At 38.1% G+C, this 27,834-nt stretch overlaps 1 protein-coding gene across 6 annotated transcripts; it reads right to left on the bottom strand.

Moving 5' to 3' along the window:
• Positions 1–26,298, bottom strand: stx3a (syntaxin 3A). 6 transcript variants are annotated; one of them, XM_046849398.1, is made up of 12 exons: positions 25,891–26,296; positions 16,793–16,867; positions 16,605–16,704; positions 13,019–13,093; positions 12,740–12,810; positions 12,507–12,615; positions 11,394–11,467; positions 10,080–10,214; positions 8,237–8,347; positions 7,963–8,073; positions 6,739–6,842; positions 2,154–4,649 (listed from the first exon to the last, which is right to left on the bottom strand). In XM_046849398.1, exons 1-11 carry the CDS (start codon positions 25,918–25,920, stop codon positions 6,753–6,755), a joined length of 981 nt encoding a protein of 326 aa, XP_046705354.1. In that variant the 5' UTR covers positions 25,921–26,296; the 3' UTR covers positions 2,154–4,649; positions 6,739–6,752. The 6 variants fall into 6 exon arrangements, 5 of the variants coding, with proteins under 5 accessions (XP_046705353.1, XP_046705354.1, XP_046705351.1 ...); XM_046849397.1 differs by lacking the exons at positions 2,154–4,649; positions 6,739–6,842; positions 8,237–8,347 and adding exons at positions 1–667; positions 1,830–1,920 and having other exon boundaries at positions 25,891–26,297; XM_046849395.1 differs by lacking the exon at positions 7,963–8,073 and having other exon boundaries at positions 25,891–26,291.
• Between the last annotated feature and the right edge of the window lie 1,536 nt (positions 26,299–27,834).

Here is a 27,834-nt window from a genome sequence, read left to right as displayed (position 1 = left end):
TAAATTCAGCTCAAGTGTTGCTTAAATTGACAGTTTTATTTACGTTTCTTTAGTCTCACTTAAATACATGGAGGTCAAAAATGTGATGATTAAAAGTTCCTTCTTCTGAGAGTTAGAATCAAATAACCACTGCTGATTGGATTGTGCCGTATTGTTATAACTCTTCCCTAATAAAAATTAAAACCAACGATTTTGAGTTAATGTTCACGCAAATTTAATAAATGATTGTATACATAATGCACACAAACACCAACAACATGGCAACCACCGTTTGTGAAAGCAGTTCCACATCAGAATAATACTACACATACAAACATATACTGTAACATGCACATTCTAAAAAACATACAAGCACATTTTCAACAACAAATAAAACTACTACTAAACACTACTACTATAAACTACCACAAATATTCTTTAGGAGAACGTGGGTGTGTTTTTGCTCTATTATTTTCTCTTTTACTTCAGCTGTCCAGTGCGAGTAAATGAATACACCAAATTTCATTTTGATTACCGTAACTGACTTAGACTGTTGATTGAAACACTTCAGGTTTGATGATGATTATAAGGACATTTCATACATACAGCCCAAAGGAAATGAATAAGAGAGGAGAAAACACGGAAAACGACACGCGTCTGACAGCCTTCTGGTGTAAATCCTGCGATCCTGGAAAATAAAGAAGTAATCATGAAATGCAAAATGTGAAACATTACTAGTGATGTCAATACAACAATATTAGTGAAATATACACAATATACATAATGTACATATATACATCTATATATAATATATTTGTATATAATACTGCATTGTCACTTTCTGTGTATTTTGCACTGCTTTATTTGGTTTTCTAAAAGCATATGACTCGAGTCATATGCTTTTGCTTATCCACTACATATTTTTGCACCACTGTATATTCCACCCAGATTTATTCTGTATATATTGTATCATACATACATTCATACTTTTACATAACTATAACATGCCATTCAAGTATATTATCTTCTTAAATGTATCTATGCATAATCTTCGCACAGAATAATGTATATTTCTATATACTGTATATAAAATATATGATTATCTACTGCACCTTCTGTACATTATTCACCCTCATCCCTGTATATATGGACCTTACACCCTATTTATCATATTGTTAATAATTGTAAATAGGCCACTTGTGCAGTTCTGGTTAGATGCTAACTGCATTTCATTGGCTCTGTACGTGTACCTTGCACAATGATGTGATTTTTTTCCCAAAAATGTTGCTCCCACTTGAAGACAATTGTATAGAATGTCTTTGGAGGTGATAGTTTCATAAGACATGAACCTCTTTCAGAATGAGTATGTCCCTGCGCACAAAACCAGATCCATGAACATGTGCTTTACATGGGTTGTATTGGAAGATCTTGAGTGATCTGCTATAGAGCCCTGACCTCGACAATACTGAACACCTTTGGGATGAATTGGAACACTGACTGCACCCCAGACCCCCTCACCTCACCTACTGTGTGTATGTATATGTATGTGTGTGTGTGTGTGTGTGTGTGTCTATTCCAGCCTTGTGCAGGTCTACAATCCTGTCCCTGACATCCTTTGACAGCTCTTAGGTCTTTCCCATGGTGGTGGAGAGGTTTTAATAAAAGTGGTTGATTTTGTGACAGGTGTCTTTTATATACATAATGAGTTCTTTCCTAAAGATACAGGATTAGTTTGGGTCTGTGGGGGTCCGAATTCTTGTGAATTTGTGACCAATATATTAGACTGATTCTATTTAAAATATATACAGTGTATATCAACCTGTTATTTGAGTAGTGACTATGGCTGTTACCTGATCCACAACTTCATGAGAAGAAGCTGTAAACGCAGGAAAACACAACTATTCCCAGGATCACACAACACAACATGATCATCATTTTCTTCTATAAAAGGAAAGCAGATAGTTGAAAGAGGAAAAAGAACAGACACAGAGACAGTAAACAGACAAATAAACAGCCTAATATAGGAATAAACATCCATTTACAGTCATATGTATGCAATCTGACAGAATCTATTTTCAAGGGGGAATAAGGAAAAGGAAAGGAATAAACCAGGAGCACTTACAGGAGGTGTGTGTCTGTTTGTGTGTGTATGTAAAATACACACAAATACTTACCAGCAGTTTAACTGTAGTCTACATCCTGGAAATTACTTTTTCTCCTCATAAAAAGCAAATAAATGGCTATAGTTTGAGATTCCAGCTTATTTTAACTTCAGCTGCATGTGTGTCCAAAGCTTCAGCTAATTGTGTCTCATGAAGCATATTTGTGTGTTGAAAAAAAAAAACTGGGCCCCTTAGATGTTCTCACACTTTATGTTTGAGCATTTATCCCTGCTCTAACACAGCTGCTTTAGTGTGATAACCTGATAAGCATATGATATAAAAGTGCAGCCTGGTGATAAAAAAAAGTGCAGGAAATCAGCAGGACTAGAATTTACAACTACCTCCTTGCTGGTTACGCAATATTTTGGGTTGGTCAGATTGGGTTAACATCACATGCATGATTCATAATACTGTCAGAAAATCCATTACACTTAGCCTTCAGAACCGTTATCTGTTCAGGGTAATTAAAACGCTGCATTCGTGTAGAGGTTGTAACTCGTAATTTCAAGAAAACTTCATAAACCTTTAAATGATTTATACCTGCGGTCCCCCAAACTACAGCCTATGGGCCAAATACGACCCACATTTGGAACGGCTCTTTAAACATATATAGAAATTTGGATTTAAAGCATATGTTTCATCTGTATGTAATAATAAAGGTTGGCTTTATATAATTTCTCTAAGTTATTAACGTAGCCCAATTCTTTATAAACTAAATAATAAACAATTCTAGCTTTAGGGGACATTATAAATAAAATCGTGATAAAATCTCCACATTAATGCTGGTATTCACTCCGGCACGTTATTTACTGTTACAGACCAACTGTTGCAGAAAGGATAAATTATGTGGCCCTCACAGACAAATGTTTTGAGACCCCTGATTTATACTGTATACATGAGGAAAAGGTAATGTGGGTTTTTTACTCGTCACATGTAAAACAGCACATTCAATTTATTTCTTTGCATATCCAAGCAATAATAGAAGCTGGGGTCAGAGCACAGAATCAGCCGTGATACAGCACCACTGAAACATAGAAGGTTAAGGGCCTTTCTCAAGTACCCAAGAGTGGCAGCTTGGAGATGTTGGAGTTTGAAACCACTGAGGTACCACTCTCAGAAGGATTTGATTAAGCAAGTACAAGGACTTGCTTTAGATCAATCAACATCCAGATATATTTGCTTGTTAAATCTTCAACTAGCTAAACAGTTTAACCAGAATTAAATATTTTGTGGGGTTTTTTGTTTGTTGGTGGTTTTTTTTTTTTTTTACTAAAATGACAATTTGAGACCGAGACTTTACACCTTCGTTTGGATAAAAGAGTCAAATAATCAGGGCTAAAAAAATAAAGGGCAAAAAAGGGAGCAGTTATTACTGCAAGTTTACCATTTTCAATATGATCCCAAATAAAAAGCAAGAAACATTTGCTTAACTTTTTTTTTCAAGTGCAATATACAATTCCACTCATTCACTTAAACACACACACACACACACACACACACACACACACACACACACACACACAAGTAAAAAATATAAAATCATTTATTTAAGTGACATTATATTTCTTTTTCTTCTTCTTCTCCTCATTTTATTACCAAAAAGTATGAAGATTTAAATCACAATTTAATTGCACTTTATCCTTCCTAGTTGTGGGTCTACTGAAGACTGCGTTCACAAATGAGCCAACGGACTCATCAGATTGCTTCCATTAATAATATAATTATTATAATTATAATTGTCAATCAAATTCCAGTGAAATGAGACATACCTGACACATTCCTGCACATGATTACACATCATTAAAGATGAACTTTGATCAAAATATTGGACAGAAATATCAGGTGATCAAAGTGTTATCGAAACTCAAGTACTGAAAGAATCGAGTATCTCTCAATTGTGTATTGGATTTAGATCGAGAGAATCGGGGAGGCATTTTCCTGGGCAGTCATTCTCCTTAGAGGTATATGAAATGGCACGTGTGTGTAAAGGCGTTGAAGGAGAAAATTAAACTAATAAATTACATAATACAGTAAGACTAAGTTCCTCGGATGATTTGTCAAGTCTTTGGTGTAAAGCACACTATTAAAAATATATTTAGAAAAAAAAGGTGAGGTCTATTTCTCTGTACAATCCATACTTCAACAAAATAGTCCTCTCTGTTATATGCAAAACTATAAACTTGCTTTGCAACGTCCCCAACGGTCAAAGTGCTGTAAAAGAAAGCATGCTTTTAAACAGCTGGGGTGAGGAATTGTCCATCCGTCTGTCCATATGTTGGTGGAAGGCAGGAAGAAGCAATGACAGATGGAAATGGTGTTTACTTTCTGTGTCACCTCTCGAGCAGGGATGAGAGAGATAAGAGGGGACCATGAATGCCACAGATGGATAAAGGACTAGAGTGGGGAGGGGTCACAAATACAGGCGTGGTCTCAGAGTGTCTGTGTGAGGATGATGATTACAATGATGATCAGAACCACAGCACAGATCACACCCACGATGATCATTTTCTACCAGAGGGAGAAGAACAAAGGAGAGTCAGTTTTCAACAACAATAATGCATGACTAAAAAGCAAATATAGATTAGAGCAGGTAACACATCAAAGCAACAGCAAAGGAAAAGAAGACACTCATGCAGCAGACTGTGCGTGGCCTAGGCTTGGGTAATGTCATACTGTATATACAGGGCACAAGTGTCAAACATGTGGCTGGTTCAAATAAAGCCCACAAAGTACACGCATTCACTCAGTTCTAACCTCCTGGGTACTAGAATATTGATTTTATAATAGCGATCTCCTTTAGATGCCACTAGGGGCACAATAGAGCAAATAACACTGAGCATAAAGAAGTGACATTTTCTAATTTAAGAAGGCAAATTTTCACAGTCCATCTATTCATTATAAATACACTATACAGTGCACTAATACACTACATATACACTACACAGTGGACTAATACACTTCACATACGCTACACGGTGAAGTAATACACTACATATACACTACATAGTGCACTAATGCACTACACATACACTACACAGTGCACTAATACACTATAAATACACTACATAGTGCACTAATGCACTACACATACACTACATAGTGCACTAATACACTATAAATACACTACACAGTGCACTAATACACTATAAATACACTACATAGTGCACTAATGCACTACACATACACTACACAGTGCACTAATACACTATAAATACACTACATAGTGCACTAATGCACTACACATACACTACACAGTGCACTAATACACTATAAATACACTACAGTGCACTAATGCACTACACATACACTACACAGTGCACTAATACACTATAAATACACTACATAGTGCACTAATGCACTACACATACACTACATAGTGCACTAATACACTATAAATACACTACACAGTGCACTAATACACTACATATACACTAAATAGTGCACTAATGCACTACATATACACTACACAGTGCACTAATACACTATAAATACACTACATAGTGCACTAATGCACTACACATACACTACACAGTGCACTAATACACTATAAATACACTACACAGTGCACTAATGCGCTACACATACACTACATAGTGCACTAATGCACTACACATACACTACACAGTGCACTAATACACTATAAATACACTACATAGTGCACTAATGCACTACACATACACTACACAGTGCACTAATACACTATAAATACACTACATAGTGCACTTATGCACTACACATACACTACATAGTGCACTAATGCACTAAACATACACTACATAGTGCACTAATGCACTACACATACACTACACAGTGCACTAATACACTATAAATACACTACACAGTGCACTAATACACTATAAATACACTACATAGTGCACTAATGCACCACACATACACTACACAGTGCACTAATACACTCTGAATACACTACACAGTGCACTAATACACTACACATACACTACACAGTGCACTAATACACTACATATGCACTACACAGTGCACTAATACACTACACATACACTACACAGTGCACTAATACACTACATATGCACTACACAGTGCACTAATACACTACACATACATTACACAGTGCACTAATACACAATTCACACCCCACTGTGCATTATAAACACACTATAAACCGACACTATGTGTATTATATGTAGCATATGTATGATGTTATGTAAGTATATCTATACATCAAATCTAGCCATAATTTGCATCAAATGTGTACAATTATAAAAACAATATAGAAAAATTTAAGGACACTCATCCTTCCAATGTGTCATGATTAGGGGAAAATTATTAGGAATAAAGCCTAATTAAATTTAGCTATAGTAAATACATATATAACACAAATGGAAAGTTACCCAAGCCTAGAATCAACCTACTTTCAGAATACAAGGAGACAGGAAGAAGCCTGGAGAACCAACACCATCAACTAATAAACCTCACCCTCATTTAATGCATTAACCCCCTTAAACTCTACACACACACTCACACAAACATAAAATCTGCACAATGGCCCACACCCCACTTTCATCTCTCTCACATACACACACACCAACCCACCCAGGTTTTTACAATACTTACTCACCAACTATAGTGACTTTATGACCGTGTAAGTCCTACAGAGAGCCCTATTATCAATGCAATAATGCCAAGAAGCACCAGTACTACACACACTATAATCACCGTTTTCTGTAAAAACATACATACATACATGGCATTAGTTTCAGGTCCTTGTATTACTATTATAACAAGCCATGGGTTAACTGCAAAAATACATGTTACTGACATTGAAATGCATGCACACAAGCAATTAAATTATTAGCACCTACACCACATAATATATAAATGTTTCCAAGTAGCGTATACCTGTCATAAATGGAAAGTTTTTTTGCATTTATTTACTGTACATCTCTGGAAACACATACATTTCTTAACACTGCATATGGTGTCATGCTGCAAATAAAATATTAATACACACATTTCATTTATCAGTAAAATCAGGGAAAATGTTACACAAAACCCTTTATTGCATAAAAAAAAAATTAAATCGGTATGGTATCATCGCTATCATCACTACGTTGCAAACGCATCATTCTGAATCGCAATTGCTTTTTAGAATGCCATGTATTTTGCTAGACACTATTACAAAAATCGAAGGTGAGGTTTCTCACCAATGAGACTGCATTAAAAATGATGCTAAATGCTGAAATTGCACCTTCTCTGGTGAAAAAATGGTACTGCATGCTAAATGTAAGGACATTCTGTAACATGGTTTTGTCCTGCGTCATTCTTCATCCTGGGGATTAAGCTCATCTGAAGTCAACAAACATACAAAAGGAATTCAAGGCTGTGACCGGAACCACACCCTGAACACTAAATAGAAATGGGCGGGTTGGGTATGATCATAAAATAAACCTGAACCGATTAGTTCAGTAAACACGTCTGTGGCTATGTAAAATGCATGAGAAGCCCTGGATCTTCTCCACAAAAAATAGTTTAACAAAAATGGAATTTTTATTTTTAAGTACTATTAACAGAATTAAATCCAAAGTGATGCTTTCGTTTTGTTACGCTATTACACGTTTTCACCACAAGGAGGCCATTACTTCAACCTGAATATACAACAGTGTGAATTACGTTTCTGTAGCAACAGTATTTAAAGTGTCTTGACAGGTTTGTGGTGGAGAAATCATTTAAAAGAGATGTAACAATGAAAGGCTTGGTTCAAACGCAATATCGAAACGCACACGAGGAGTTTGAGGAAAGACCAGGGTGGAGGGGACGGGGGCGGTTTTTCTCAGCCACTCACGCGCCGCGCCTCCTGCTGATATTTGGCGGCTTTTTTGGTGTCGGCTACCGCCCGCTCCACAAAGCCCACTGACTGGTCCATGTTGCTCTCGATCCTGTCAATTATCCCACCCTGACAGGTGGCGAGCCAAAAACGGAGGATGGATAGAAAGAAAAAGAGAGAGAGAAAGAGAGATAGAGAGAGAGAGAAAGAGAGAGAGAAGGAAAAAGAAAGAGACAGCAGGAGTAGTGATGTTATTGTGTGATGAAGGGGTGTGTGTATGTTTGTTCCATACCTTCCGTGCTTTGCTCTGATACCTCACAGCTTTCTTGGTTTCAATCTTTGCTGCTGCAACATGATCCTCTGCTTTTGACACATTTGCCTCTATGTTATCAATTATGTCCCCCTGAAATACAAGCGCGCACACAATCAGAGAAGCGTGCATGCTACAATATATTTATTTCTATGCTTTCTGCACTCTCTCCCCTTACTTTCAGGCTTTTGGAACTACAAAGGACTGATTCAGCACCAAATGTTTCAGTTGCATGGTCTTTCTTTGCTGCTTAAAGGATTGAAAAAGCACTCCTGATTCCTACCTGGTGACATTTACTGTTTACTGTTACATTTAATACAGTGGTCCCACGGTTATCGAACTTAATTCGTCCCTTAAAACCGTTCGTAATCCGAAATGTTCGAAGACCGGACGTTTTTATCCCATAAGGCGAACGTACGGGAGGAAAAAGGTAATCCGGAGTGCATTTGCAAAGAAAGCGCAGCCGTGGAGAGCGTGTGGAATCCGGAAAGGAAGAAACGCGAGGGTTGAAGCGAGACTGGGGCAGTTTCTTCCCCTCGCGCTGGGTCGGGCAGCGTGGGTGGCGTTCGATAACTGGAACTGTGTTCGTTCACCGGACCCAAATGTCGTTCGGAAAACCGTCCGCTAACCGTTTCATAACCGGAGGACCACTGTATTATTGAAATCATAAGTGCTGACAAATCGCTGTGCAATAAAAGGAATACAACTCGATGCTCTTATAGGAATATAATTGTTTAATTGTTCAAACTTCAATTGGTAGAACAGAATCTTAGTCGCATTATTAGTCATTGTCGCAACGTTTCCAAGAGGCGAAAATGTAAATAAACACCGCATGGAAGTGACGCCGGTCCTACCTTTTGCTCACATGCAGTACAGGGATGTAAACTTTAACAAATGTATCCGGAATAGTGAAAATAATTTTTGTGTTTTTTTCCCCCTACACTATTCCACACCTTGAAATCACAAATCAAATTCCAGACTTTTTCATACTTGAAACTTAAAACCATGAACTTATCATGACTCTGTATGACTCATGGTTTTGGTTTCCACAGTCACTGATTCTGTATTATGGTGAGTTAAGTTGCATTTTTATTATATATGTAATATATAATCAATATTAATCAATTTGTGGGTTAGTTATGCGTGTAACATCCCCCCGGTCCAAGGAAAAATTGCATTTCCTGAAATTGGTCTTTGGGGATTGCTGATGTACAATAAAGTTCTCAAAGTTCCACTAGTTCTTTTAAGCCTATGGCTGGTTAGGAAAATAGAAAAACACTGTTAGGACCTCACACACGTTTGACGTTCACAAAGCGAACAGGAAATGGGTTGTGTCTAAAAATAAGTCCACTCACCTCTGTTTTTTTCCCCCTCAGACAGCATTTAACAAGCAAAAATACACATCAACTTGATCATCACTACTTCACTAGATTCTAAACAAATCAAATGAATGTTATGATTACTCTATATATGTGCCGCCTCAATGCAGTAATGGATGTTTTAATACATCGTTGTACAAAATGAAAAAAAGCCATGCGGAAGACGGGGAAAGGGGATCCAGTACTGAAAACTCAGAGACTTTGGACAGTTTTTCGGGGTGGAAAAGCGAGCGACCAATCACAGCGAGGAGTCGGGGAGTATAAAGGAAAACATACGAAAAGACAGGAAGAACATAAAGTGCCTGAAAAGAGGAAAGAGGAGCAAAGAAGATGAGGTAGAAAATGGTATGAAGAATAAAGATAAAGCCTTCCTGAGACACATGATGAAAAGGACACATGCATGAACGAGTGAAGTTACGGATGGAGTGATAAACGGAGGAATGTACCTGACTCTCTACGAGCATTGCGATGTCCACGAACATGTCGTGCAGTTCCTTTATGCTGCTCTCCAGACGTACGATGTCTTTGTGACGAGACTCGATCTCGTTTAGCGCCTGCTTGGAGATTCCCGAATCCACGATCTAAAACATACATATACAACATAGACTGATTTTAATGGGAATGTCGGCTCTTTGATCAACCTGACTTTAAATAGTTGCACTATTATATTACATGGATAGTAGATCTTAGATATAGATATGATATAAATTACACATATTCAAGATATTTTCACTTGATAACAGACTAACAAACACTGAATGGACAAAAGGTTTGTGGACACCTGACCATAAGATTTGTATGTTCTTTTAAATATCCAATTCCGCATTTACTCTCCATTTGCTCCTACAATAATCACTACTCTTCTGGGAATTTGTTGATTTTATGTGGAGATTTGCACTCATTCAGCCACAAGGACATTACTAAAGTCAGGTACTGGTGTAGGTGAGGTGAGGAGGCGAGGCCTGGTGTGCAATCATTGTTCCAGTTCATGCCAATAGGGCTCAGCGTAACACTCTACAGAAGGCTACTGAAGATCTTCCACTTAAACCATGTATTTATGGAGCTGGCTTTGTGCACAAGGACATTGTCATGATTGAACAGGTTTGGGTCTCCTAGTTCAAGTGAAGGGAAAATTGAATTCCACCGTAGCCAAAGTCATCGTATACAACTGTGTGCCATACTTTTGTCCATACAGTGTATGTGTGGCATCCATAAATATAAGAAATGAAGATATAATGAAGAAGAATTTCATAAACGGACTCTCCAGTGTCAGTCCTTTGTAACAGTCAGAGGTTAAATACTATATATTTTATTATATACAGTATTTTAATAATTTTTTTTTCGTCTGATTATTATTTTCAGGAAGATGAGAATCCATTTTTCCTCATTTCAAAATCATGTTACTTCCTAACACAGTGTCAGAAAAGGCTCACAGACCTGCAGTGGATTATGGGAATTTAACAAAATGCACAGTATGATTATGTTTCCCCGTTTCTCCTCATTATAGATCTGATCAATGACAGAAAGAGTTTAACAGGGATGTTTTTCAGGACTATACACCCTATAGCCAGTGTGTTTCATCCCTTTTTTCATCTACCTAATTATATATTAATACAAACAGCAAACGAATGTATCACATCTCTCTGATTAATTTTTGCTCTAAAGGTGTGAAAGCACCTTAACCAGACAGAAGAAGTCCGAGACGCAGGCACTGGGCAGTGTGTATGCACAAACACACGCAAGAGAAAAACTAATTTTACCCCGGCAGTGAAGACTGCTGCATTGCCCCCTTCCAGCATTTCCTCCAGCTCCTCATCAGTAGTGACTTTACCAGCTAAAGAGAGAAACGACAGGACAGCGTTACGTTTCAGCTGATAAATGTTGCATGCACTGTACTTACTACATTTACTAAATAATGCTACAACAATTTTAATATATAAATGCATCAATAAATAATACTGGTAAAAAAAGCACTAAAAATAGTACTATAGTGGTAACATAAAACTGAGAAAATGAGAAAACGGGAAAAAGAGATATCAGTTTAACACACTGAAACCACAGCGTGAGAGAGGAAGCAGTTTGAGGTTGTGTAGAAAGCAGTAATGGATGAAGTGTACAGAAATAGAAAGACAAAAATGGCTCCTTACTTTTATATAACATATTCTTTATTTAAATATAATTAAATATATATTAATTACTATTATTATTCATTTCTATATATATACTGTATATATATTGTTAATAATAATGTTAATATTACACACACACACAAATAATATATATTTAAAATATTAACAATTATTGTAAAAAATGAATGAATATAATTGTTAATTGTGTGCAAACAGCACATCATTTTCTACAGTTCCATATTTTGTATGTAACAACAGAATTCTAATTATGTGATGATGATTAGCTTATAATCTTATACTCTATATAAACTTAGCTCTATATTCAGACAGAGAAATATCTAGTTTGATATTTGGATTCATATCTAGCTTTATTCGATATTTCAACATTTCTGAGGAACACGAATGAGGGGCAAAATGGAAAATACCAACAAAAAAACTCCCACCAATATATAAACAAAGGCCGTGAGACGTGCCATCCTTTACACATTTACTGAAGAAGCATCTTATTTTAACTCTGGACCATATTTCAAATTAAAACAGAAGAGATTGGGGTTTGTTCATTAATATAAAAATGCCAGATGATCCAGTTTATTTGTACTTATTATTATCATGTGTAATAGAAAAAAGCCTCTTAAACACTATATTTCATACAATTTGAATAGAAGAATAAATCTGTCAGCTCTAGCTGTGCTTGTGTGTGTGTGTGTGTGTGTGTGTGTGTGTGTGTGTGTGTGTGTGTCTCACTGATCTCTAACTGTCTCTGGATGCGTCCTTTGCTCTTATCTCTGAAGTCCACCTGAGCTTCGTTGTATTTTGTCATCACGTCCACAAACTTCCTGGAGAGAACTGCATGCTGGGAGAAAACGACATGAGATGAGATTAAGCTTTGTGTGTGTGTGTGTGTGTGTGTGTGTGTGTGTGTGTGTGTTTGTGTGTTTGTGTGTGTGTGTATGGTATGGTAGGAAGACTTTGCTAACCTGTGACTTGCGTATTCTTATGTCAGCTGACACTCTCTCCCCTTCGCCGGTCTCAAGATCCCTCTCAATGGCTAAGTGTGCACACACACACAAGTTATTACTATTATTATTAAATTAAATATATTTTTTAATGTTTTAAAGTAATTATGGTGTAATCAGGACAACAAACTGAACTTTTGATATATATATATATATATATATATATATATATATATATATATAGATAGATAGATATAGATATTTTTGACATTTAGCCACATGATGTTGATGCAGACTTACACTTCAGCTTATTGCGTGCATTGTTGGCCATCTTTTTAATGTCATTGGTAAGAGCTTCCAGGTCATCTTGTGTTTCTGTGGAAAATATTGAATAGCATTTAGAGGACGAAAGCCCACTGTATGTCTTAGGGACTATAAGACACTTATTGAAGACATACAGACAAGTTTTTTACTTTGTACCTGTTTTAGAAATCCTTTGTTCAATTATTGACACATGAGCATATGTATTGTAGCCCGCTAGACACTTCAGCTAAATCTAGTGCAATTTATAAACGGATGCATAAAACAGACGTTACAATTCCGGTCAAAGCGAGCAATTCATTTCGGCGAGCACTGAGAAACACTTGTGCTCTTTACGCTCTTTTTCCTGTTCATTTAATCCAGAGCACAACAAACTGAGAGGTTTGTGTTAAAAATTAAGCCTTTTTCTTTATGCTCAAAAATAAGTTCCAAATATGTTACGTTATTAATTACTATGACATGGTGTGCCTGTATTATAGGGAAATAATCAATAGCAGGGTTGGGCCGGGTGTGTAATATCGTGCATTTCCTTCTTCCTCTATTATTATTGCCAACAGCACGTCATGCTGGAGAATGTCCAGAAAATAAGTTACTTTCTGTAATCATTTCTGTAATAGCCGCTATACAATTTATAAAAAGTGACAAAAAATGCTGCTAAAAAAACTCCTTTCATAGAATTTTAAATGAAAGTATTTAAAACAACACCATCTCAATAACTGCACATTTTGAATGCAAAAGGTGCAAACACCCGTCTGTGTTCACAATGTACAATTCCACTTCCTAGTTACTACATGGTTACTACATTAAAGTTAACAACATCATCAGACGTGGCAAACGATGCATTTTTCTTCGATATGACTTTGACTTAAAATATAAAAGTTAGAACGGACACCATGAGAAGATGATTGCACCAGAAGAACCTTTAACAGGAGCATACAAATTAACCAGAACTACACTGCTGGGGCAAAAGTTTGCAGACACCACGAGAATAATATGTGATTTTTTTGATCATCGCGTTCCACATTTAGTCCCTATATGCTGTTTTAATAACCTCCTCTGTTCAAGGAAAATATTCTAGATTTTGGAGTGTGCTTGTGAAGATTTGAGCTCATTCAGCCAGTTAGTAAAGTCAGATACTGATGTAGCTGAGGTGAGAAGGCCTGGGGTGCAGTCAGCATTCCAGGTTTTCCAAATGGTGTTCAATAAGGTTGAGATGAGAGCTCTATATCAGGAGATCTTCCACTCCAACACAAAGCATATCTCCGTAGAGCTGGCTTTGTGCACAGGGAGCAGTGTCATGGGCAGGGTCTCTTAATTCAAGTGGTGCGAAAATCCCACTGCACTCAAAAGCATTCAATTCAAATCACACATGGCTGAAAAAGTCAAGTGTCCCAATACTTTTGTCCTCATAGGGTCTAGAGAGTTCACCAAAAGCCAAAGTGTGTACAAGAAAACCAGTAATAAATAATCCATTTAGATGTGTTGTGCATTTGAAAAACCTTGTTTACTGAACGGTTCTACTGAACATCAGCACTCTCACAACTCATGGTGATGAATTGTTTGAATCGTTTGACAACACAAGCTTGTATTTCCTAACACAAACACACACACAGAGTGCCTCCTACAGCCCTGCACAATAAATTAAGGAAGCGCTGAAGCGGAATTAGGAATGTAGGCCACTCGGGGAGAGAGAGCGGCTATCATATTTCTAAGCAAACCGGACTTTTCAGGAACTGACGAAACTGATTGTGAGAAACCGAAAAACTGAACTGAAAAGAGAGACGGCCCTTCTGAAACTCAACACTGATATCAACTGACTGCCACTGATGCCCTGCAGTCCTCACACTTACAGTCAGTAGTCTATTGTTTTTGTTTGTTAATTACATAAATACAGGTTAAAGTTCTATTTCTGGTATTGTATGATTCATACACCAATTTGACTTATTATCTTAGTGACGTTTGAATCGATGTTGTTTTTTCTATAGCGTTAAACAGACAGGCTCCTGTGTGTGCTCTTCAGATGACAGGAAGGTGTGTTAACTGTAAATACCAGTGTTAACAGCCTGATGACGTGTCTGGGACTTTACGGGCTCCTTGAGTAGCAAACAGAGGTTAGGTTTGCTTTAGTAGAAGAGAAATTACAAGATCGGAGCCGACTCAGGCCGTGTGTTTCCTCATATAAAAGGTAGGAATTCAGTCCAAGTCGTTACCTCGATAAACTGAGAACGGAAAATTCCCACAGCTAATGTGAATGGGACCATCAATCACGTTTCCTGTAATGGGGGAATTTCCATTACATTTCTCAGGGGTGGAATTTAAAATGTAATTAATGAATTTAATTTAAAATATTTTTTGAAATAGTTTTTTTTTTTACTTCTTTTTTTTTTATGTGCACAATATATCATTAAAAATATTTGATGTGTGAAATATGGGTCTGAGAATTCGAGTTTCTTGTGGCTGTAGTCAATTCTGGCAATGAACCCAAACGATGAAACACAATACACTATAAGGACAAAAGTATTGGGACACCTCACAATTCCAGGCATATGTGGTTCTTCCCAGTACTCTTACCATAAAATTGGAGGCACACATGAATAGGATGTCTTTGGATTTGCTAGCATTATATTTCCCCTTCACTTCAACTAGAAGACCCAAACCTGTTCCAGCATGTCAAAGATATGGTTTCCATGGGTTGGATTAGAAGATCTTCAGTAGCCTGCTATAGAGTTCTGACCTTGACCCTTTTGAACACCTCTGAGATGAATCTGAATGCTGACTGCACTTCAGGCCTCCTCACCTCACCTGCATCAGTATCTGACATTATTAACACCCTTGTGGCTGAATGAGCACAAATCTCCATAACCACACTCCAGCATCTAGTGGAACATCTTCCCAGAAGAGTGGAGGCACGTACCAAACTGCTCAACAAACGTTGTAAATAAAAAATGAACATACAGCAAATGAATTCGGTTTATAATGACATACTATGTAACGAAACCTTTAAATAAATATGTTAGATTTTGGGTTAAATAACATTTTAAATGTAAATCTTTACATTTGTTATATGTTATATGTATGTAATTATAGATGTTGAATTGGTGAGAAGCGCCAAGTCAAAAGTGAGAGTCTACAGAGAGTCACCTGTAGTAAATTGTGCAATGTAATATGTAGATTTTTAAAATAATGGCAAAGTAGAAAAATAATGATTAACCTGCGTTCAGTGTATGTACAATTTCCTGAAATTTGCTCATGGCATCTGTTCTATTATATAATTATAATAAGATATTATACTATACTGCTTACATGGTCACTTGAGTTGTCTGCTGAAACTCAAACGTACTTACAGTGTTGGTCAAAAGAACAAAATCAGGAACAAGATAAAAACAACAACAAAAAAAATAATAATAATCTGAAAAGCAATCTGAATATTTGTAATGAACTTGCTACTGAATTACTCTGCAGTCTGGTTTACACTTCAGACCATGTGTTTGTGTGTGTGTGTGCGTGTGCGTGTGCATGTGTGTGTGTGTGTGTGTGTGTGTGTGTGTGTATGTGTGTGTCTTACTCTGATCAGAGGTTGGCGCAGACAAGATAACGGAATAAAGTTTCTTCACTTCATTTACGTTTTCATCGATCTTATTGATGCTGTTTCTGATTTCTTCGATCTGAAACGAAGGCAAAGAAAATTCAGAACCGATTCGATAAAAAATTCGACCCACAAGTAAAAAATGTTTCACATGGTCAGGACTTTACCTGGATAAAAAAATCGTCCATGAACGCTGCGTTATCCACAGCCATCTCCACGTCCTCGTCGTCATGGTCACGAGTCTGTTAAAAAAAAGTTAAACATAAGATGGTTTGGCATGAAGTGAGAAATGGGTGGTGAGGATCTTTTTGGCTTTTCACACACAACAGACTCTAGAGTTAAACCAGAGGAGAATGGACAGAGTGGTTCAAGCTTACAGTAGCTTGATCACTCTTTACACTTCTGTTAGCCAGGAATCTGAAGCTACAGTAGACTTAGTAAATAATATCTCCTGAAAGACAATCATTCTTTTCCCATCCACATTGAGTACAGTCAAGCATGGTGGTGGTAGCATCATGGTCTGGGGCTGCATGAGTGCTACTGGTACTAGGGAGCTGCAGGTAATTGAGAGAAACCCAGATTCCCACATGTACTGTGACATTCTGAAGCAGAGCATGATGCCCTCCCTTCAGAAACTGAACCGAACTGTGGTTTTCCAACATTAAAATGCCTTGCTGAAGGTGATGAGTGGCCAGATCTGAACCCTATTGAGCACCTGTGGGGCATCCTCAAGCAGAAGGTGGAGAAGCGCCATGTATCTGACATCTAGCAGCTCCGTGATGTCATTATGGAGGAGTGTAAGAGGATCCCAGGAACAACCTTTGCAGCTCTGGTAAATTCTATGCCCAGGTGGATTGAGGCAGTGCTGGATAACAATGGTGCTCACACAAAATATTTATGCATTGGACACAGACATGTGTACTCACTTTTATATATATATTAGACATAAAATTATGACTACCTGCCTAATATTGTGTTGGTCCCCCCTTTTGCTGCCAAAACAGAGCATTACCAGCATTAACTTCTTCAGCAATTTGAGCTACAGGAGCTCGTCTGTTGGATCAGACCACACGGACCAGCCTTCGCTCCTCACATGCATTAATGAGCACATGACCCTGTCACTGGTTCACCACTGTTCCTACACACACATATATCTTTAGGTTTACTCTTATTAGAAATATTTCCTATTTTTTCATTCAAAAAAAGTCTGCAGCTTTAACACTTTACTCAAAACCTAAAAGTTCAAACAGAATGTCAGAAACGTAGTCTATACCGGTCAGTGTCGCATCTGCCTTTCTACTGCCTTTAATTAATCCTAACACGCATGGCTGAAGTATTTACAGGATCCTGAACACCTTGATTATCTGGATTAGGTGTGTTTGATTGGTGTAAGTCATGTGACACAGGATGGAGATGTGCGGTTTATGATGTCATGCTACGTTACAAGCGCCGGCTTGTTTGCACTTCCAGGAATTACACACAATATTACACAATACTCACACTTTCTCTACTCAAACCCTCATTTATACACAAATATACAGTTCGATAATGTATAGAATCTGATAGATTTAGTATCCGCTTCTATTTAATAGGATTAAAATTGGAAAGTTTGATGGCGTACTGTGACTTATGTTCAAATATAAACTTCACTTGCCGTTCTTATCTTAAAATGATTGACTTAATAAATTTTTTTTAAGCCTATCCTTAAGCTCGATCGTATCTCTCCATGTGCAAACTGAAAGCTTGGTGAATTTAGTTTGCGCTTGATTACAGCACTATGAAAGAATTTAAATGGATTTGCAACCATGTTCGCAAAACACGTCAAGTCCAGGTTAACGGACGTGTACTGCAGTACAAGCGCTTTCTCTGAGATTAGATTATCTTCATATACTTCAATGTTAGATGCATATCAAGCGGCACAGCAAGAGAGGCGAAGAGAAAGATATAAACTGCTGTCACTGAAAAAATCCCAAGTCTCATCGACTCAGGACGCACGTGATCTAGTTTACTGAAAAGATGTTCTATTTGATTGCGTGCTTTGTTTTTGCCTCATTGTTCCTCTCCACAGCACGTGTTAAAGCAAAGTTACACCCATGATCTTTGCTCATGGGGCTCAGGTTTAAACATTTTTCAGTATAAACAGCCAGTAATTCTTTTGTTCCTGTCCTTCAAAGGGTTGTTGGGGGTCATGGGGGGTCAATTCAATGATTCAACACGCAATACTTGTAATGGTAAAGACTTTGGCTTCCCTGAAAATCAGATCTTATAGTCTTACAGTCACCTTAGCATAAAATTTGTACTTGCTTTATGAACATCCCATTCCACAATTTGCTCTTATAATTACCTCCACTCTTCTGGAACGATGATTTGCTACATTTTGGCGTGTAGAAATGTGTACTAATTTATCCACAAGTGTGTTCAAATTCATTCCAAAGGTGTTGCATAGGGTTCTGTAGAAGGCTTCTCAAGATCTTCCACTCCAACCCATGTAAACCATATCTTCATGGACCTGGCCTTGTCCACAGGAGCACTGTAATGCTGGAAGAGGTTTGAGTCTTCTAGTTCAAGTGAAGGAAAAATGTAATGCATCCTATACAATTGTGAGTCTGTAACTCTGTGGTAGCTGTTTATAGAGGAACCATATTTAGCTGGAAAGTCAGGTGTCCCAATACTTTTGTCCTTATTATGCATCTTGCTTTCAGATTGTTTAGCATTTCGTGGTTGAAGTATATGGTTTAAACACTGATACCAATACATTTTTTGTAAGAATGATTATAAAAAGTGATCCTAATTTATGAAGCTCTACTTTTTCAGGGTTTTTCAAGATTTTTCCAAATGCATTAAACAGTCATTAGTAGATTAATTGTTAGGAAAAGGCAGTGGAGGACTTATAACTTCAATACATTTCAAAGTCAGATATCTTAACTTTACTACATTTTGCGAAATCGTCGTTCCTTTTATTTATTAACGCATAAAAACGTAACTGGTCACACACGCAGCAAAGCCACCAATCAGGATCGAGCGCTCGGTTTTAAACTTGTTTTGATCGCCAACATACAGTTCGACAGCGAGCAGAACATTTTGGGAAAAATAAACGATGGAAGAAACTCCAGACTCGAACTCGACGCAACCTCCACGGCCTTATTTTTGCTATTTCTTATTAAGTTGATGAGAAAAAAAGTTTTGTGCTCATGATAATTTGAATAGATATTAATCAGTGTTTGATATTAATAGATCAGTGTCCTGAGAGTAACATTAGAGTCTTTTCACATAAACTGATTTGATTAAGTCTTGTGATAAAAAATATATAATATATAGGGGATATTAAATTATATAAGCAATTATAGTACTTTGGATACTTAAGTACATTTAAAGGCAAAGACTTTTGTACTTTTACTCAAGTTTAAATGGAGCATTTTTTCACTAATATTTTACCTACAGTATCTCAAGTCCAGGGTTTGTGTACTTCATTCGTCAGTGGTAATAGAAATTTGATACTGATCTGGGGTTCATCTTTAGCTCAGATCTCATCTCTAACAAACATGCAGAGATCAGGGCAGCAGTCTGCCCAATATATATAAGTGGCATAAGATAATGTCATGAAAAGACTTGTGCAACAAACTTCAGGAACACTGAAGATACTCCGAGTTGAATGCATGCTGCAAGCCACGAGGTGCCGAGCACAAAGTCCAAAACAAATGGACACCCGCAGTAAAGTAAGTGTTTTTTTCTTCCTGGCGTCAGCACATTAACTATTCTATTGCTCTACCACAGATGAGTCACACAACCACACAGTAACACAAACTCCACTCAATATTCTCCACTACTACATTAACACTATACAGTAACCAGAGACTAAGCAAAGTGCTGAACTAAAACTATTTAATATTATATATTCATATCGCTGTTCACCATGAAGCCTGAGCACCTGCTGGCAAGTTTGAATGAAACTTTCGATTTTATATACCTGTTTTATTAAGAAATAATACTACATGAGTGCAGCCTGTTTCAAAAATGTATTTGCATTACACAAATCTTAAATTCTTTCAATTTAAATTATTAAAATGTTTACACCAGTGTTCAATTCTCCGTTCTGATTAAACAGAAGATGCCGATTTGTTTTCTATCTGTATTTGTTCTTTAGACATTTGTATAGCAAACACATCGTGTGATCCAGAGTCTAAGAACTTACAGATTTTTAAAGAGCGTAAAAAGTTGAGTAACAAAGTAATTAGTGGGAATAGTCACAGGAATGAATTCGTGACGACGGACTTTGTGCTTTCCGGTTATTAACTTCCAAGAGAGAAAAAGCGAGAGGGAGAAAAAGGAGAGAAAATAAAGAAAGAGACAGAAAGAATGATAAAAAAGGGAGAGAGCAAGATACAGAAAGAGAGATTCAGAGTGGGGGAGCAATAGAAAGAGAGAACAAGAGAGAATGACACAGAGGGAGAAAGAGAGAGAGAGAGAGAGAGAGAGAGAGAGAGAGAGAGAGAGACAGAAAGGGAGAGCAAATTAAATTGAGAACAAGAGGGAGAGAGCGAGACAGAGAGACATTTACATTATATTTGTGACTTTCATTTATCTCATTTATAAAACTGAGCAGTTATGGGGTTAAGGGCTTTGCTCAGGGGCCCAGAAGTGGCATCTAGGATTTAAACTCACTACCACCTCCCTTTTGGGTGGAAGAGAGAGAGAAAGAGACAGAGACAGGTAGAGAGACAAAGAGAGAGAGAGAGAGAGAGAGAGAGAGAGAGAGAGAGAGAGACACACAGAGAAATATAGGAGGAAGAAAGAGAGAGCAAGGGAAAGACAGACAAAACGAGAGAGAATTTTTATATACATATATATATATATATATATATATATATATATATATATATATATAGAGAGAGAGAGAGAGAGAGAGAGAGAGAGAGAGAGAGAGAGAGAGAGAGAGAGAGTGAGAGAGAGTGAAAGAGAGAGAGAGAGAGAGAGAGAGAGAGAGAGAGAGAGAAAAGAGTCTTGTGAGTAAATGACTTTATAGCAGCTGTAATGTAAGTGATGACAGGAGCTACCTGACTTGCGAGCGTGAAATGTAACTATAAATGTTTAAAAAGTAATAATGGCTGCTGTAATAAAGGAGGAATAAACACTTCTCAGGCTGACCGGTTGTTAAAGGATGATGATTAGCTTCAAAGAGATGAGCTTAACTCTGGTGCTTTATTTCATATAAGGGGTACCAAAACTTGTAAGCGGCACACACACGTACTCCATATAAATCTGTCCATGATCCTGAGTTCGCCTTTTTTTAAGACATCAATGTAAGCGATGCAGCGGCACTTTAGTCTTTACGTTAAGACCGGCATCAACTAATTCAACTAATGTCGTCCTTTAAACTGCTGATTCGGGCTTCTGTCGTAAATACGGTTTTACACCTGCAATGCACTCTGGGATGCTCGTTCCTTCATAATATCACAATAAAAAAAATCTGGCTTTTTAAAGGTGAAATCTGGGAGGTTTGAAACTATAACTACAATATGTGCCCCCGTGACATTAGAACACCCACACACACACACACCCACACCCACACACACACACACAAATAAGAAAAAAATATCATTATACACAACACAATATAATGATCTTGTAAAGAGCCGAGAACACAATGTGCTCATGTGAAGGTCAAAAAAACACAGACACTGGAAAAGCTGAGACAGGGAGATAAGGGTACATTAAACTTCCTGAAGAGAAGCTGCGTGTGTGTGTGTGTGTGTGTGTGTGTGTGTGTGTGTGTGTGTGTGTGTGTGTGTGTGTGTGAAAGCAAGTGAGAGATGTGTCTGTTCAACACTAGATCAGCACAAATCCCTCCCACATGGCTAACAATACCCAGAACAAAGGTGTGTGTGTGTGTGTGTGTGTGTGTGTGTGTGTGTGTGTGTGTGTGTGTGTGTGTGTGCTGACTGGGAATAAAAGTACTTTGCACAAACAGCTGAGCGTGAATGGAGGAAAGAAGAAAAAGAAGAAAGGAAGGAAAAGAAGGAAAGCGGAGCGATTAAAGTAAGGGTTCGCTCAGGTTTCCAGGAAATTCACAAGAGGAGCAGATACACACACAAACACGTCCATTTCAGCTGTTAAGTGTCCCACGGTTGACTCACAGAGCCTGCCAGAGGACTTATGAATGCTTGTTTACATGTGTGTGTGTGTATGTGTGTGTGTGTGTGTTCATTCAAAATAAGCTTGTGCGCACACAACAGCCGAATAAAGAAGCCCCACCAGCAAGTTAAACATTACAGAGACACAGATCTCTAAAAACACCGGACCAAAGTAAAACATCCAGGAGTTTAACAAGACAACATGAGAACACACACACACACACCAACCTATCAGCCCTGTTAGTGACTGTAATCTCTCACTTCAGTCTGACAGACTGGAGGGCAGATAAGTCACAGGAGCTTTTTAAAAATCTTAATATGAAAATCTGAAACATTTGTGTATATGCAACGTTCGCACACACACATACACGCTCATATACGCTCATACACACTCACACACACACATACACGCTCACACACGCTCATACACACTCACACACGCTCACACACGCACATACACGCACATACACGCTCACACGCGCTCATACAGGCTCACACACGCACACACGCTCACACACACACATACACGCTCATACACGCTCACACACGCACACACACGCTCACACACGCACATACACGCACATACACGCTCATACACGCACATACACGCCACACGCACACACACGCTCATACACGCATACACACGCTCATACGCTCATACACGCATACACGCCACACGCCATACACTCACATACACGCCATACACGCCACACGCACACACACGCCACACGCATACACGCACACACGCCACACGCCATACACGCGCATACACGCCACACACACACATACACGCCACACACGCATACACACGCACACACGCCATACACGCATACACGCCATACATGCTCACACGCACATACGCTCATACACACGCATATACACGCCATACATACGCATATACACGCTCATACACACTCACACTCACATACACGCTCATACACGCACATACACGCTCATACACGCTCATACACTCACATACACGCTCATACACGCTCATACACACGCACTTATACGCTCATACACGCTCATACACGCACATAAACACACATACACGCTCATACACACGCACGTACACGCTCATACACACGCACGTACACGCACATACATGCACATACACACTCGTACACACGCGTACACGCTCACACACGCTCACACATGCTTGTACATGCTCCTACAAGCTCCTACACACTTGCATAACTTTCCCAGATTCACTGCCAGGAGACTCCAGGTAACATGGCAATGAGGGAAATATTTGGCTGAGGGGAAAAAAACATCACCACGGCAACAAATCCTGCTTTGGCCTCTCAGGCTTTCATTTGTTCACTCTCTCTTTCTTTTTTACTTTGCCTTACTGGCTTTCTTTCCATCACACGTTCTTGCCTTTCTGTCCGTCTGTCAATCTCTCATTCTGTCTGTCGTATTGTCTGTGTGCCATTTGGTATTTCGGTTCGTCTGTCTGTTAGTGTGTCTATCATTCTATCAGTTGGTGTATTAATCAGTCAATCTGTTCGGTCTGCCAATCAGACTGCTGTTAAAACATCTGTATGTCTGTCTGTCACCCTGTCTGTAGATCTGTCAATTAATCTGTAGGTTACTTTGTCTGTCTGTAGGTCACTCTTTCTGTCTGTAGGTGAGTTTCTCTGTCTGTCTATGTCTGTAGGTTTGTCTGTATTCATGTTTATTTGTGGTTTTATCGATTGGTCAGTCTGGCTGTCTGATACCAAGCAACCCCTCTGTCTGTCTGTCTGTCTGTTGGTCACTCTTTCTGTCTGTAGGTGAGTTTCTCTGTCTGTCTATGTCTGTAGGTAGGTCACTCTGTCTGTAGGTTTGTGTGTATTTATGTCTATTTGTGGTTTTATCGATTGGTCAGTCTGGCTGTCTGATACCAAGCAACCCCTCTGTCTGTCTGTCTGTCTGTTGGTTTGTTGTTCTGTCTATTCAATTCATTTTTATTCGTATAGCACTTTATACAGTGGACATTGTCTCAAAGCGGCTTTATAGATAAAGTGGTTAAAAGGTTGCATAAAAGATGTGTAAGTTTATAGCCTATATTTGTTCTTTATAATTGTTTATCCCTAATGAGCGAGCCAGTGGCGACTGTGGAAAGGAAAAACTCACTGAGATGATATGAGGAAGAAACTTTGAGAGGAAGCAGATTTAAAAGGGAACCCATTCATTACATTTCTATTGTTGAGGTGTGTAGTAATGGGTGTATTAATGCAGAACTATTTATGCAACTGGTGGTCCTGAGTCTGAATCTGTTTCTCTTATTATTTGGCCTCTCTGTCTGTATACCAGTCTGTCTCTTGTAGGTCCGTGAGACCGTCAGTCAGCTTGTTTTCCTGTGTCTTTGTCAATCTGCTGTTTATTCTATCAGTCTGTCTAGCCAACCTCTCTCTGTGTTTCTCTGATATTTTATTTGTCTGTCTCTTTCTCTCTCTCTTTGTCATCATTCTGTCAGTCAGGCATCAATCTGTCCTTTTCTGTCTGAAACGTCTTTCACGCTCCATGACTTGATCTCTTCATCACGGTATTTCTATCAACTTTTTCTTCATTTCTCTATCTCTCCCTCATTTTGTGGCCGTTCTTCGTTTAAGTCCTCTCTTTCTTCATTCAGCTGAATATTTTGGTTTATTAAATGTATCGCAGTGCTACGCTTATATGTATAAATGTTCAAATGATAAATCAGAAGGCAAATCTGTCGCTCTTCTTCCATCGCTACCAGCACATGGAGTCAGCTGACCACATCACCTGCGCAGACGCCCTGAGACATCATGACAAAACAAATCTATTACTCTATTCACAATACATTACCCATCATCCAACAGTTTCTTTGCTTCTAAAGGCCTATCTGGGAATAAGCTAGGGATGAAAAGGGAATAACATGGGAATAACATGGGAATAAAAGCTCAGCTCCTCCTTATAATAAAGGCTTCTACCTCCTAGTGCACTTGGAGACCTATTTGGGATGCAACCATTGGAAAATTAAAGATGTTGATTTGAAGTTTTTTTCCTCTTTAATTGAATTTGTCACTTGTCTTCTGGTTTATTAAAACGTTTAGAAGTAGAAGAGAAAAGTTTCAGGGGAAGAAAAGAGACGTTATTGATGTGTCCGAGGACTGAAGGTGACTCACCGCTTTCAGCTGCTCCAGTCGGTCCTTCATGGTTGTCTTTAGCTCGTGAGGGACACAGGTGTTCAGTAAAAACAAGTAAATAAATAAATAAGATAAAATAAAAGAGGGAAGAATTGGAGAGAGCGCAGAACTCAGCAGCTGGGAAGTGAAAAAAAAATCCCGAGGCTGGAAAAGAAATGTTCCTCTTGTCTCCCTCAGGCTCAAGTCTTCCTCCTCCAAGTCCACTTTTCCCACAAACGCTCCATATAAATGGCTCCTGTGCTCAAAACCAGGAGGGTTTTTCTGTCTAAACCTATAAATCTGTCCCCTCTGAGGATTAACACAGTTGTGTATGTTTAATCTCTCTCTCTCTCTCTCTCTCTCTCTTCCTCTGTCTCTCCGTAATCACAATCCTCTAAACCCTGTGCCTCCGCGCATGCGCAGAACACACCTATGCAAACCGCTTTCTTGCTGAACACGCCCTGTTTGTGATAGCCTACCTGTGTGTGTGTGTGTGTGTGTGTGTGTGTGTGTGTGTGTGTGTGTGTGTGTGAGAGAGAGAGAGAGAGAGAGAGAAAGAGACTGAGTGACGTTATTCCTTGTAACAGGTGACACACATGAAAATTTACCTGACCTTTCTTTTAGATCAGCTTGCTGTGTGTGTGTGTGTGTGTGTGTGTGTGTGTGTGTGCGCGAGAAAAAGAGAGAGGGAGAGAGTAAGAGAGAGGAACTACATTATTACTACTGACATAATTCCTCTTCCTCTCCTTTTTTTTTTCTCACTGAGTGTGTTTGTGTGTCTGTGTGTGTGTGTGTGTGTGTGTGTGTGTGTGTGTGTGTGTGTGTGTGTGTGTGTGTGTGTGATGGAAATCATTATTACTACTGACACATAAATCCCCTTCCTCTCATTTTGTTCACCAATACATTAACCATTACAGCACTTTACAGAGCTGCTATTCATCACACACACAGAGATCACACAACATTTGTTTATTAGGTTAAAAATGACCCACTCTTCCTTACAAAAGCATTCTAGAGCCTTCAGACTGTAAGAGTATTTTCTCCCTCACATCAGGACCACTTGCAGATTCTCAGGTCTGATCTCTGGTTAGGTCATGATCTTTTTGTGTTAAGACATTTGTTGATTTGGATGAAGGATTCGGGCGATTTTTCCTTTTCATCTTAAATTTCTGATCAGCAGACACCTGTAAGTTTAGCATTAAAATCAGCTGATATTTGAAGCTTTTTGTGATTACTAAATATTTAATAACTACTTTGTGAAACTTGATAAAAGCCCAAGTGGACCATAACACATTTCACCACCTGGTCCAGGGTGGTTTAAACTTGGGTTTTTTTTTTTTCTTTTTTTAAAATAAAGGCTTAGCCACAATGTATAATTGGTATCTGAAATTAAAATATATCTATCAAATGCAATAATAATGCAATGTATGTGTGTGTTTGTGTATACAGTATGTCTATACTAATATATAGTACTATATATATATATATATATATATATATATATATATATATATATATATATATATATAGTTATATAGTTATATATTGTTATATATAAGAAATTGTGATTAACATACATCTTACATACATACATACATACATACATACATACATTCTTACACTTATTTGGTCAATTTACACTGACCGTAGTCAATTAATTATTTTTGTTATACATATATTTACATCCTTCTCTGCAGTTTGTTAACCTTCTGGTAGATGCATTTCAAAGTGCATATCATTGACGTGTACTTCTACTAGACAATGACAGTAAATTTCTATTTCTCAGTGTGCAGTATGATCTTTACAGATATATGATATGAACATATGGGTTAGAGTGGACGATCTTGAGAGGCCAGCTATAGAGCTTTGACCTCAACCTCAACAATTTTGGGATGAATGTGAACTCTGACTGCATGTCAGAAATGGGCTTTTGTATCTAGAGAC

The sequence above is a fragment of the Silurus meridionalis genome, chromosome 5 (genome assembly GCF_014805685.1).
Source record: "Silurus meridionalis isolate SWU-2019-XX chromosome 5, ASM1480568v1, whole genome shotgun sequence".
In the NCBI taxonomy this organism is placed as follows: Eukaryota; Metazoa; Chordata; class Actinopteri; order Siluriformes; family Siluridae; genus Silurus; species Silurus meridionalis.
This window is presented reverse-complemented; position numbering and strand designations above follow the sequence as displayed.